The following is a 14616-nucleotide window of genomic DNA, read 5'->3' as shown; positions in this document are numbered from 1 at the left end:
GGCTGCACTTCGTCTGGCCCCTCACCTAGGACCTGTCTGCCTTGGGTGACCCTACTAGGGGCATGAAGCCCCTGACAGCATAGCTCCTAGGATCATTGGGACACTCAAACCCCTCCACCACGATAAGGTGGCAGCCCAGGGAGAGGGGTATTTAATATCTGTAGCTATATTAATGTCATGCATTGCTGTTTTGCAGGGGAAAGACTGCACTGCTGTTTTTTTAAAGACACTTTTTTTAGGCATCTGTAAATGTCTTCTTACAGCAGCACTGTTTGGTTTGTTTGTGGTATCTTCCTCCCTGTTGCAGATCATTTCCTGCTCATTGAGAACAAACAAGAAATACCAAATAATCAAAATGCAGTTTTTATATTTAATCAAACAAATATGCAACATCCCTCATTAAATTTTCTACCAAAATTAGGCCTCATTGTTTAGCTCAAAAAGTTGTAACGTTTGCATCTGCTGCCACCAATAATAGACAAATTAATTCAGTGACCTTAGAAGGAAGCAACAAAGAAGAGCCATGCATTTTGTTGTTTGACAGCCAATAAAAAGTGGTGATTTCAGTGGTTATAAAGAAATAAATTCTTTGCAAGAGGTAGTGATGTCATCTGTCATCCTGCTCTGGAAAAGCCAGAAAGCCAGTGTGGGAAAGAAAAAGAAAGATGAGTGGTGATCGGAGGAGAAACTGAGCCGGGCTTCTGTTAACATATTCTCAGCACATTTTTGCCCCGGGGGTCCAATCCCGCCCATCATCCTGCCACGCTCACAGATACACAGACAAATATTTAACATCAGGTGCTGGTTAAGACAAAATGATAGAAAAACAACATGCAATTTCTGTTTTAACAATTGCAACCTGCAGAGCTTAGTGTTTTTCAAGTGTGAGGTATTTACATGATGTGACTGCCTACACTTCAGACTGTGAAAAGATTTTATCTAACATTTTTACAGAAAAAAAAAACCCCATTCAGTTTGAAGCATTCAATCCAAATAATTCAGTTGCCCTCAGATTAAAAGTGGAGCACATGTCTGAAATGAATATTTGTCGCTGTGTTTAAATGGTTGCTTTTTTTTTGCTGAGTACAGAGTGAAACTAATGAGGTCATCCACGGGGGCAAACATAGCTGAGGTCTACTTGAATGGGCTTTTTCCTAGGTTCATTAGTTACCCGTGTTCACACACACCTTTGGGATGAGGAAAAGTGTTTTCTCTGAGGGATTGTGACAAGACCTCGTTTTAAACCAGAGTTGACTGCCTCGTGTGGATTTTCGAGATGAATTACAACTTCGTCTCAGTACAGCCTTTATTGGAGAGCAAAATGTGACCCTTCAAACACTTGAGACCCCTGACATCCTGTGGTGTGCACCGTCTGAGGCAGATTAACTGTATACCTGCTCTGTTTAAACAGTTACTGTAAAAAAATGATGACCACATCTGGATTATAAATTCAAGTTAGTCTGATTTTTTTTTTTACCATTGCATTGCTAATAACAGCTACTGTAGCTTCTGTTCTACAGATGCAGTGATATTATTTTGTTAGTCCATCATCTTTAAAAGGCTTTGAAATGAATGATGAGCTTCACCAAAGGGCCTTTTTCACAAAACAGTTCTGCGATGTTGACGTAAAAACGAGCCCGTCTATAAGCTTCCTCTGGCTGTTCACCAGTTCATCAATCAAGCCGACCACATCCTGTGATGATGTGAGGTTTTCTAAATGAAGCTGGCAATGTACAACCAAAGGAGGGGCGATGTATGACTACATCAAAGCTGAGAGCAGAGATGCTGTCTTACGCTTGCATATTGATTGATCGATTTCAGCCCTGTGACTACCTCCCTTCCCAGTTCAGAGGCATAACAGCAGTGGGTTGACTTCAGCCTGCTTTGCTGAGATGGGAAGAAAATGTTTCATGTTTGGCTTTAAAGTGTTTTGGGAAAGCTCCTTAAAATGAACAGTGACACTGAGATAAGGCAGGGCAGATCTTACACAAATTGTGGTGATTGTTTGTCTGTTATAGAACATTTGACACATAATTTTGTCCAACCTGTCAACAAGCAGTTACAATAGGGATGGAAAAAACATGTATATCTATTTCATTAGAAAATATGTTCAAAAGTATAAATATAATACCACCAAACATTAAACCTGGAACTTTAACCTTTACCCTCTTCTTAATTTTGTCAACCTTATCTTTATCTTTACAACTTCCTGCTCTAAATTTTAAGGTCTGGTCCTTCAAAGGCACAAGCACTGCTTGTCAATAAAATCTGAAGCCCACACAGCACAACTCTTATCACCTGGTTCTTTCAAAGAAACAGAATTTTCTGTTTTTGTTTAGTCTGCCCCCCGGCTGACCCCACGCTTTGACCCGTTCAGACCCGCGTGTCCCTCTCCCCAGGTCGGTCTGCTCTCTCGCAGGCATCTGTTTTCTAGATAAGAGCTGAGCGCGAGTGCTGATTCATTGCTCTGTCACTGACACGGCCTTTGAGTCGTTGACTTACTCGTTCTCCCGGCGTCCACGGCTCCCTTGGTCCGGGTATTATAGCACAAGGATCCAGATTTGGTGACAAATCAAGCAGCGAGCCGAGGAAAAAAAGATTTTCTGTTTGTTACATTAAGAGATCTGTTTTCAGAGACGGAAACGGCAGAACGTTTAAATGTTCATTGTCTCTAACGTTTGCAACCTTGGCAGTAATGAGATATTAAAAAGTGAATTCATGAACGGTGACAGGTTGGGACAGGATCCGACCCCCTCACCCGACTTTTTCTCATGACCATGCTGTGAACCACTGCTTTTATTGTCAGAGCAGCATGTGAAAGCAGCTTCAACCTTGGCACCGGTTTTCATCTACTAAAATCTCTCTGTTGCCACTTTTTACAACAGCCACCAATTTTATTTTTTCCACATCCTGTGAAGACGAGTGACCATCTCCAGTTGGACGGGGATTAGTTTGAAGGCCCCTCTGTCCTTTCTTTCAAACCTTTCTCTTTTCTCCCTGTCCTCTGTTTTGGACATAGTCTAATTACAGGTCAATTAAAGGCCTTTTGGCTCAGTCCTCCTTCTGCCAGCGCTTCGGCCACAGCAGGCTTAGGGACCTCTACAGCGTGCCAGTGAATGAGATATCATTTCATGTGGAGATCAGCAGAGAGAAGGCCTTAAAAGAAAGGATTTGAGGAAAAGGCTTCTCTTCTTCTTCTTTTTTTTTTTTTCTCCACCCTCGGCAACCCACACACCGTCAGGCATTTTAAAGAAGGGGCCTCTGGGATAGAGGGTAGAGAGGATTATGGGAATATTCATGACCAGATAAAGGGGTGAGCGGTTGAATGACTGTGTTTTGGGGCTCATCTCTTAGGTAAACAGGAGCCTAAATGGAGTTTTAAATCGCTACTCCCCTCTGCTCAGTCAGGAACAGGCAGTGGTGACTCTGACCACTGTTTTTTTGTTGCATTTTCACAGGATGGTGAAAAGAAAGCCTTGTTGTGGCCTTTTCTTTATCATGCTGTGGTCCTTTGGTAGCAAACAGATGGTGCTGGGAGGAAATAAATGTCTGTTTCTCACAGTTTTTATTCCCAAAATATTAGCTGCTCTGAAAGACACTATTCACAGTCAGCCGTGGCCTCCTGGGCTCCTGGATGCATCTGAGTGCTCATTCTAGAGTCATTACTAAATATGCTGATGAATTTGTTGGTAGTCTGACACAGGTAAAGATTATTGGGATTTTCACAGTGATTGGTCATTTTAGAAAAATGGAGCAACAATGGACTGAAACGGGTCGTAATAGTTTACGGTATAATATTAGTTATGGTCGATCATCTGTGGTAAACACAGCAGTATCAGCTTGATCTGAAGCTCTGCCCTGATAAATTGGGATAAAGTTGACTTAACTTGATAGGAGGCGTGAGTTTTAATTTTTCCAGTGCTGTATTGGCTCAGTAATGGGTTTTTAGTTACTTTAACAGCACCGAGTCGTAAGCTTTCACAGTCATTCCAGGAAATCACACCAGAGTATTTTTTCCTATTTTAAGCCTTTTGATCTAACCTCCACACCCACTCAGCCTACATTAATCCAACAGATCTACTGATTTCTGCTCACAGTTGGCAGGATCATTAATGTTTGACCTGTGCTAAGCGTCATGTACTGGAAATCCACTCGTCATCCACCACATCTAAACCCAGTGAGAAACTTTGAAGCTCGAGCCGGGGGATTCCCCGTGTTTTTCATGGTCTGACAGCCTGTACCCTTGTGTCCTCGCCCCAAACGAACGTCCCACCCCTCTCCTACCTCTTTTTCTCCAGGTCAGACAGATGTCGGGAATCCTGCTCCTCCTATTAACCTGGATTGAGTTATGTTGTCCTGTGGTCAGGGCGCGTAGCTTTATCTGAGCCCTGCGGTGCGCTGCGTGTTGCAATGGCGTATCACAGGGTTATGTTTCATTCAGCCCCACACCTGCTGCTGTGACTTGTCAGAGGCCCCTTTAATGCCTCCATTAGGTGTAGTAATCTCTTTCCTGAGTGTGTTAACTAAGTATCAAAGGCTGGGAATTTTCTTTCCTGCCACCTGCCAGTGGGGAACATGTAAGAAGGTGAACGGAGGTGGAAGTGGCATGACTGTACAGCTTTCCAGTTTTTAAGGTATTAAGGTCTTTCACAGCCAAGTTTTCTGACTGTCAGTGTTCAGCAGTTCTCCATACGTGTTTTTTTAGCTTCCCTTGTGGTTATCAAGCACTTCTTCATGACCAATTTTCAGGTTAGGGGTTGGGGTGTGACTTTACCTCTCCCAACAGTTAGTTTTCCATCCATCAAGAAAAACCTCCCCTAACAGCAGTTTTCCCATCAAAGAGGGCTGCACACAAGTCTCTCGAGTGTGATATTTAGTTTCCCTCCAAAGGGCTCAGAGTTATCAGCCTTGTGCTGATGCTAAATAGATGCTTGAAGCACTAGTGCTCCAAACCACAATGATTTATCTTCCTGGAAAAAGTCTCTCAAAGCTGCGTTCTCAATCGGCCTTTTCGTAGGAAAACAATCAACAATAGTTCTCTGTGGATCTCGTGTTGCTGATTGATCAAGATGGAGCAGCACCAGTTTGCTCTTCAGAGCCGGTGTTTGAGTTTGTGCTTGGGGGAGATCCAGACAGATTAGCGAGGGTGACGGGGAAGCTGGAAAAACAGCCAGACCCAGAGGTGCAGCTGGCATTGCTAACCATGGCTTCCTTTTTTAAAAAAAAAAAAAGTTGGCTCACAGTCTTATTTCAGCCTGTGTTTAATCAGCGATTAAGGCTGCTCTAGACGCTCGCTCATCTCGTGTGACCGTACATGTTGGGTGGAAGGGTTGCCCATATGTTCTATGGACAATGGTAGTTAAGTCATGAAAAGAAGTGACTGACTGCTTTTCACGTGAGATGCCTGTTATGGCGTCTCCTTCTGTCCATCAGCGATGTGCCCAGGAGGTAGAAACTAGAAGAGGAGGGTGAGAGCTTTGATGTGGCTGCACAGGCCTTCATCATCAGATGTGTTGAGGAGGTCTGCCTTAAGGTTGGACTTTCCTGTCAGAGGCCATCTCTTTGTGGTGAAAACGTGAGCGATTTTCTATCTGTTGGAAACTCTTTTCAATAAAACTATAAGTAATACAAAATTTAGCTCTAATGTCTTAGCCACAAATCTTTGAAAAAAAACATTAGTTTGTGTTAAAAAGTGTATTTCAGTAATTGCAGTTTGTCAACGTAGGTCTTTAGATCAACAATAAAAAAACAAAAACAAAAGAATATCAGTGTTTTGATACTGTTTATTAATTTAATCCAGTAAATTTTCTGACCAACAGTCAAAACTCCCACAAATATTCAGTGTTTTAAAGATTAAATTCTCAGCATGTATGTCTGATATTTGACACTAAAATGTAATTATTAATTGTTGCAAACCATTTTCTTTTTATCTTCTGCTCGAAACATGTATTTAAATGACGTTTTGACACAATTTCTGTTCTTCTTCTGCTCTTTGCAGAGAAAGTTCGTGAGATCCAGGAGAAACTTGAAGCTTTCATAGAAGCTCTTCACAAGGAAAAATAACAGATTCAGGTATTTGTTTGTGCAAAGTGAAAATCACCTGTTGCCTCAAAGTAAAGTGGAAAAACAATGCATGTAGAATCAGGAGGAACTGGTTGGTGTGATCCTCCTCCTCAGCAGCATTAATAATAATAAATCTTTGTATCACAGCAGGAAGAATGCACTGAACACAAACACATCTGTAAATGACTGTCTTCGCCCCCTGGAACCTCCTCATCGCTCTCCTGATTTTATCTTCCCGGCTTCCGGTTTTCTCCCCGACACTGATGGAGTCACGGACCTGAACAGAAGCAAAAGATGGAGGAACCATTTCCTGGCTTGAATTTCTGTTTTCTAATATCTCTCTGAGACAAGAGAGGGACAGGAGCACAAACACAACAAGATAAACCAAGACATGCATATAGGTGGAAGATATTTGTTCTCTTGTTTTCAATAAATGAGGACTTTGAACACATTTTTCTCCCACTTTCTTTTCCCCGGCAGGTAAACACAAACAAAACAAGACTTGTGGATCCCTACACAACCCTTGTGTAGTGATCTTTGTTTTACCACAAACATACTCATTTATTTTTATTTTTTTCTAATTGGCTTCAGTAACTAATATTACGCTGCCAAAAGCACATTATGTCCTCGTCCTGCTGTTTTTGTTGGCCTGTCTTTTGTGTTCTGTCACTTTAAACAAACACTTCACAAGGTGGGTTTTTATAGATTAAAAATTAAATTAGGATGTTAGGAGTTATTGAGATCCTAATTCGAGTAGAGAAAGTGTAATAAAATATCTTTTAAGAACTAGTAAGGGAGAAAAAATGTTTGTCCTGATGATTTTAAGCGAGGTTTTCAGTCACTTTCCTGTTAAAATAACAACTTTAGTTTTCTTTGGATCGAGTTATTAGTGCTGACTCAGTATCCAGTCTGACTTGGTCAGTTGAGGTTTTGTCAAGAGGCTTTTTTTTTACAGGGTTGAAACAGTTTGTCCTTGGATGTTTATTCTGTTGGCACCTCTTTATGACAGATTCATTTATACTCATCCTCTCATCTGTGCCTGTGCCGTTTTGTAACCTCAAACATGGAAATGATTATCTCACTTTGTCTTCAAAGTCAAAACAAAAAGACACATTTCTGCTCCTTTCTCTTTCTTATCTTTACGACTTTTACCTCCACCACTTCTGCTGCTTCTTCATTTGGACCTCCGCGGCTCTCCCCGTCGCCCACGTCTTGCCTCCAAATTTAAAAGTAATTAAATATATTTGCCTGAAAAGGAAGAGAAGGATCATGCTGCCCGTGTTCGTTCATTCACTCTTTAATTCTTGTGTAAATGGGTTGATGTAAATACATTAGTATGATACAGTGAGCAGGCAGGCAGGGAGCTACCATCGCACGAGGTCACTGTGGATCAGGAAACTGATGGGTTGCTTGGAAAACATGTTTTATGTTGTAGAAAGAAATGTGTGCATGGTGTACCCCTGCAGATGTGCGTTATTTATTAAATTTGTGTTTAAAACAAAATGGACTTCTTTTTTGTTCTTTTACGTTAATGACTTTTCCAGCAGACTATAAAGTGAACTTTCTGGGAAAAATGAACAAAACCCTGCCTAATATGTACATGTAATCCATTATTGTTGGCTCGTTAGTTGCAGGTTTAACCACCAATATGCTTTAGTATATTTCACTGAGATGTAAAAACGGCTTCAGACTCCAGAAGTCTTACCTAAAACTTTGAAGCCTTAAAGAAAAGAGCATTCACATTATTTTAGTCAGAAATATGGGAACCTGCATAATTTCATTTTCTCAATATCTCTATGAAATTGTGTGCTCATGAGCCTAATAATGTTCTTTTTTAATCGATGATGCAGACATTTAATCCTTCATAGATGAGCTGGGGACGTAACCCTTCCATAGACGATCCAACAAGAGCAGTGAAGTGACAAATGTGTGGAAGAAACAAAGAAAATGTATTTTGTGTTTTTTCCTAATGTTTATTGACTATCCACAGAATCTTCTGTCATTATGTGTTTTATTTTATTTTATTTTACTTTTTTTTTTAATGTTGACAGTATGACTGACTGTAAGTGTTGTTTTTCTGTTCCACTTCTCAATTTAAAATCACGTCTGGCGTGACTCGCTGCACTAAACCTCTGCGTTCATGTTCAGTATTTTTCTGAGCAAGGTATTCTCATTTTCTTTGCATATTTTTTTTTTAATACAAATTAATTGAAAGACGTACACACCGTCTTTGTGTGTATTTGTTGTTTAGACATCCTGCCACAGTCATGGGGGGAAGTATCCGGGTCATATTTGGTAAAAGGTTGCAGATTTATTAGGATGAATACAATAAAGTGCTTGTTAGCAGAGCTGATGGACCTAACTATCAAGCTGTTTGTCATATATTTGAAACGTTAACTTTATTGAGTTGCTTCAACAGATAAATTTAGTATTTTATGTTGACTTTTAGACTAAATTTATTTTTGTTTCAGTGTTGCTTTTAATGTAATAATCCTCTTTTTTTTATTTTTGTCAGAACATGAAGAACCTCCTCTGATGTATTGTTTGGCTCTCCGCCCTGCAGACCTGTGCGCCACGTCTGTGTATGTGTTCGTACGGGAAAGCTGCCGCTGGATGCAGGGACCTGTGTGCTGATGAGCTGAGGCCTCTGCTCCAGGTCTGGGCAAAAAGCCTCTGAGTATTTAGGTCTACAGGCTGTTACCTGGTCCCAGAGCAGGCTGAAGGCATGCCGCAGCCTGAGGCAGGCAGCTGAGGGTCTGACTGATTAATAAGTTGGAGTCCAGAGGTCCTCCACTCCCGGGCATCTTCTCTCCTTTCACAGACGCCTGGTTGTTACCACATCTCCACATTACTCAAAGGGCTGAACAGTGAGGAGGGATGGATGGATGAGGGGGAGGATGGACCTCGTCCTCATCACCTGAGGCTTTACCTATAAAGGTAACTCCTTCTTGTTAAATAGTTGCTTTCTTTGCTGCTGTTTTTCTAAAAACAGAGTGGAAAAAAGCCTTAATGACTTTGTCGCAGCCATGAAAAGCAAAGGGTAAAAGTCAACCTCCAGCAGAAGGCCTTTGTGTTATCAGAGAGCAGCTCTCTGTGAGGACGGAGGCCGGCAGCAGCACACGATGAGCCATTAGCATCTGCAAAGGCCGTCACGTTGACTAATAGCCATCAACACAACGGCACAGTGGCCCAGTTTGTGTTTTCCTTCAACCCTCTTTATTGTGGCGACACAAAAGTAGCCGGGCCTGACCTGTCAAATGTGCCACAGCAGCGGACGAGCACAAAGCGCCATTACTAGTCTTCCTGAAGGAAAAGAAAGGCCTGATTTTGTTGCTTCATATTTTTTATCCCCTCCCCGCCATCTAATCATACGGACAGTCTTCTGGCAGGGGGTGTGGAAACTTTGAATCCGTTTTAGGAAATGGCAGTAAGTTGTGGGGATGGGCGTTTTCCAGGCAACAGAGGCGGCGTTAGCATTTGTTCTCCTTCTTGTTGGTGCCACTGGCTTTGTTTTCTTTCTCTGTTCTTTGTTAACGACATGATGTGCGACATGAGCCAGAAACTGAAGCGGACAGGCTGATCACTGATCTAACATTAGCTGATCTTCACAAGCACCGTGAAGCTACTTTGAAGGATCCTCTGGTGGATAAAATAATGATAAAGGCTGACAAAACAATTGGGGTAATTGGTTTTAGGCAGTAAAATCTATTTAGGATGCTTATGACAATAAAACTTTCAAAAGGTTCATCAAATGCACATCTACAACTGATTAAATTTTTGAGTTTTACATTATTTAAAATGTCTAATCGATTGTAACAAATAAAAACAGGTATAATTCTGTTAATTTACCAGATCTTGAGATAAAATTTGGTGTGGTAGCAGCTGAGAGTCACCCCCAACACATACTGTGAGTGCTAACAGATTGTGCAAGTTATTAGTCTAAAACGTTGCCTTTAATTAATGCAGTGAACTTTGTCTGTCTGTTAGCAAAATATATTGTGATCCACCAGATGAATTTGAATGAAACTCTCAGAAAATAATCATTAGATTCACATGGATACATAATTCACTCACTTGGCCAAGCTGTGCCATTTCTGTTTACAACTTTTAGCTTTACTTTCAGCTGTTAGTTTAATCAGATCATTTGTGATGGCCTAAATAAAGAAGAGTATTAGTTTGTATTACAGTCATAGTTTCCAGGTTTTGTTATTTGAAGTTAAGTTTTTGTTTGTAATAATCTTGTTTTTTTTTATTTTTGCTGTTCTGTTTAGCAGTTTTACAGGCTTTACTTCCTGATAATGATTATTATATAATATAGTGCAGATGTTCTTTATGTTGTGATGATCTCCCATCTTGGTTTTAGCTGTTCGTTATCAGATCTTCTGTTGTTGTCATCATGTTGCTCGATCACACCTTGTTTTGTATTGAACATTCAGTAATATCAGTTTTGGGTTAAATTTAAATTTGACATTGTTATTGTAACAAACCTTCCTTCCCTCCTGTCTTTTGAGTCCTTTTAACCACAATCTGAGACACTTTTAGGATATGATTTAAAATAAAAACCTTTATTTGATCAGAAAAACTGATCAGATTTGGTTCTTGGCAATGTATTATTATTATTTTTTACCTCTAATAATATGTCAGTCTGAGGTAGAATGATAGCAATCATCTCCTTGATACCTAGAAACTTCCATGACAGACACCCGAGCGCATGTACTGTGCAAGACACTAATTTGGCCAATAAGACCTACTTATCAGCACTTCTGGCGACAAGTGCAGATAAATACAGTGGATGTAAATCTAACACTTAATGTCCCCAGAGACAAAGTGCCACCGTTGAGTCACAGCTGATGAATCTTATCAGCGGCTTGTTAAAGCAACAGGCTTCCTTCTCCGATTCAGCTGACAAAACCTTCTACTGTCCCCGGGACCCGCTGCTTTCTGGCCTGCAGAGAAAAGCTGCACAATTGGCCTTTGTGCTCATTATGTTGGAGCCATCTTCCCATTGCGCTGTGGGGTCCATTCCAATGCTGAACTGGGCCCGTGGGGATTTTAGCCAAGTCACAGAGGTCAGCGACCTTCCCTGTCTCACACACACATATACACACACATACATAGCCCTGTTTTTACTCTGTGAGAGCTATAATTTATTGCAGTGCTTAAAGTTTAGGAACTGAAGGAGGGTGAAGCGTGTGAATCCTGTGGTGGTCCTGTATCTCAGTCAGTGTGTGTGTGTGGCGGGGCAGAGGACCGCTGCTTGTTCTCACCATTCATGTCTGACATCCACCCTGAAAGCATCCATAGGGTGACCTCATTGTCCCACATCGCAGCGCAGGACGTCATCACTGAATCAGGTCTTTGTGAAGCAAAACAGCCTCCTCCGGTAAAATCCCTGAAGGTTGGTCCACATTTTCCTACTTTGCTCACATACAGGATCACTTTTATAAAGAAAAGAAGCTGCAAACCAGAATAATACAATAAAGATTCTTGGTCTGCAAATTTTTGGGGGTCTTGATCTATAGTTCTGCAGACTTTCTGAAGGTTCTTCAAACTTTACAGCAGCCTTTAGCTGCTGTTTCACCCATTTTCACTCCAGTTTTGTATCATAAGACAAGGTGTGCTTACAAAAGAAGAAAAATACATAAGTGGAAAACAAAGGAAGTAATTTCAGCAGAAAATAAATATTTTATTAAAATAAGACCTAAATTTAACCCAGTATGTGGCAAAGATGTCACCATTTTCTTTAGAATAAACTTTACAACCAGCTCCCTTTGAGTCAAGCCAAGGTTTCTGAACAGAGTGAAAATAATTTTATTCATATTTAATGTTTTACTAAAAGTTTATGCCTCTCATTGAGTTTGATGCTTGTGCTGACTTCCTCAAATGCTTATCTTTTAGATCTTGGCCACCCTTAATGTGAAAGATATTTGATCTATATCTGTGTTCCTAAAAGGTGCGTTCGCTCTTTTAGGAAACTGTTGACTTCCTGTGAGTTAAGTTGCTCTATAACAAATATATCCTGCCATCTGATTTCTGGTTATCAGCAATTATAGCCAGGGTGCTAATTATTCAGTGCCAGTTGGAGTGAGTGAAGGTGGTCAGGGTCTCCATAACAAAATTATTTTCTTTTTATCTGCTTCTCTTCTGCTTTAAACACTGAAAACAATTGAAAGAAGTAAACAGCAACTGGTGTATTTTGGTCTTTCTTCATCTCTCTTTTGTTCACACGCTATAAAAGCAAGTGTGTGTTTTAAACAGTGTTTAAAAAACTGAAGAAATACATCAGTTCAGTTTGGTATTAGTTACATCCCTTACCACAATTTCTGCAGTATTTTAACAAATTCAAAAAGAAGAGACTGATTGGATGTATTCATAAAAAACGACTGATCACAAACGGTAACTTTCCTTTGCAGAGAAGAGAAATATGCAAAGCTGCAATGGAAAAAAGTCTCCCAAACTGTGAATCGAGTAGAGGGAGGGATGTGCAGCTTTTAGCACAAGAAGCAGCTCTGAGCTTGCATGGATTTAGGGGGATTATTTGGGCCCTGAAGGCAGCGAGCGAGGCCAGCAGGTGAGGCCTGGGCTCAGCTGCCTTTAGCCTTTAGGTAAACAGGGAGGAGGTTTGCCAGATCCTGGATGTGTTGCCGGGCTGAAATTGTATCTGTCCACACTACTTACGTCAGTCAGGCTGATCTGCCTCCTCTGATGGGGATGCGCGGAGAGGGGGCAGCGCTTGTTGCCAGATTGGGGAGGGGGGGGGACTCTAAGGACCAGCTTTCATCGTCTAAGTGCCACAGTGAGGCCAGACGAAAAACAGTCGGGTGACATTACTTGACTGGTTGTCAATAGTATCTTAGCAGGCGCTAAACCAAAAGTAAACATGCAGCGAGGCTGAGTGTGAAAGCTCCGAATCTGGCATGATCGCATGCAAAGAGGTGCAGAAATGACCACACATAAAGTGATCAAATATGTGAACTGTTGTCTTCCTTTTTTTTTCAGGAAGCCCTGATCTTATTTTCTCTGAGCTTATACTTTTAATTAGATTTGCATTTAGAAAAACAGGCCTGTTTTACATGTGTTAAACAGCAAAACAAGCTTAAGTCACATGAATGGCTCCGTGTGTTTTCCCAGAACATTTGGACTCGCCTGACATCATCTCAGATTAAGACAAGAGAATTGCCACGTTACATATTCAGAGGCGTCAGGAATTTGTCTGTTTATCTCTTCCTCTCTCACGCACACTCACAAAATGCTCCTTTTTTCACATGACCTTTGAATGAATGAGCAAGCAATAAGATACAAAAAGATGTTGAACAGAATGATGAGCAGTTCAGAGAAAAGAAGTGTTTGTGCAAAATAAATGATATTTTATTGAGCATTACTGAGCAAATGCAAATGAATAAAAAAACATCTGCAGTTTTTAGTGTGTGTCACAGTTTTAGTCCCATTTGTGAAGCATTTTGTTGCATTTTTCCTCACTCTTGCTATTAAAACTGAACTTTCCTGGTAGCCGTCCCCCTCAGGGTCATCTCGGCTGCAGCCTCTGTGTTTGTTCACCTGCTGGTCAGCGGTGTCCGAGCTGAAAGGCCACCGCTTTGGCCCACTGACCCCCTGACCTCCTGCAGCCTCCACACGCCTCCTCTCCGGACCGGCAAATATTGAACCAGTCAGTCAGGGTTCCTGCGCTGCCGGAGAGCAGCTTCACCATCACTGTACATGTGCAGGCCGGGGCACGTCCCTCATGGCGTGGGTGTCAGGGAGTTAAAGCGCGGACTGCAGCAATTTGAATCCCATTTCAGACCTGCATTATTCGTTTTGCTTTCATTGCCATAAGCCAAGTTATAAAGCAGACATTGATTCTTAAAGTCAAGTATCAGTTTAACCTTCCTGTTTTGAATCAACTTTGGTTTTTCAAACTTTCGGTCATGGTTTTAGTTCAGTTTTCGACAGTTTGACGTTGAAACTTCACATTAAATTCAGTTTCGATTTTAAGGTTTTGTACAAAAAGGTTACACTGGAGCACATATGAGCCGATGTATCATATGTGCTGTTTTTTAACAAGCGTTTAAATCATTAGAATTTTAAAAACGTGAAAAATCTGTCACTTTAAATTAAAAGATTTAACCTTTCAAATTTTTTACATTTCTATGCTGGTGAAGATGTGACATTTTTAGTTCCTTCAGAAGTAAAAACTAATAATTACACTAATAATTTGTGATTAGTTTTAGGTTTTTCATAAAATCATGATCCTAAAAAACTACATTTAGGTCATAATCCTATATAGTAATCTTAACCTTTTTTCAGTGTTTAAGATGTTAACATTAAAAGAAGCAAAGGAACAAAAATAGAAGCAAAAAGAGTTTTTTTTGCTTGTGTGTTCTTGATGTGGCAGTGATTTGTCTCTAATTAAAAAAAAAAACAACACAATAATTAATGAAAACTTTGCAGCAGAGCATTCAGAAACAGTTATTTTATACAATACTTTTGCCTCATTTGCAACACGTTTGTGCTCGTGTGTTTGAGTTCTTGGGTTCTGTGTGCTGATCAGATTGT

The 14616-nt window shown here is 40.7% G+C and overlaps 1 protein-coding gene across 4 annotated transcripts in view; it reads left to right on the top strand.

Annotated features, from left to right (window-relative positions):
- opa1 (OPA1 mitochondrial dynamin like GTPase) overlaps nt 1-7566 on the top strand; it is a 30326-nt gene extending 22760 nt beyond the window's left edge. For all 4 annotated transcript variants that reach the window (XM_017413570.3, XM_017413571.3, XM_017413569.3 and 1 more), the window contains 2 exons: nt 5999-6072; nt 6211-7566. In XM_017413570.3, coding sequence (XP_017269059.1) covers nt 5999-6063 — 65 coding nt within the window. In that variant the 3' untranslated portion in view covers nt 6064-6072; nt 6211-7566. The remainder of the gene's footprint in view (nt 1-5998; nt 6073-6210) is intronic.
- The last annotated feature ends 7050 nt before the right edge of the window (nt 7567-14616 follow it).

Source organism: Kryptolebias marmoratus, linkage group LG24 (genome assembly GCF_001649575.2).
Source record: "Kryptolebias marmoratus isolate JLee-2015 linkage group LG24, ASM164957v2, whole genome shotgun sequence".
NCBI classification, from domain to species: domain Eukaryota; kingdom Metazoa; phylum Chordata; class Actinopteri; order Cyprinodontiformes; family Rivulidae; genus Kryptolebias; species Kryptolebias marmoratus.
This window is presented reverse-complemented; position numbering and strand designations above follow the sequence as displayed.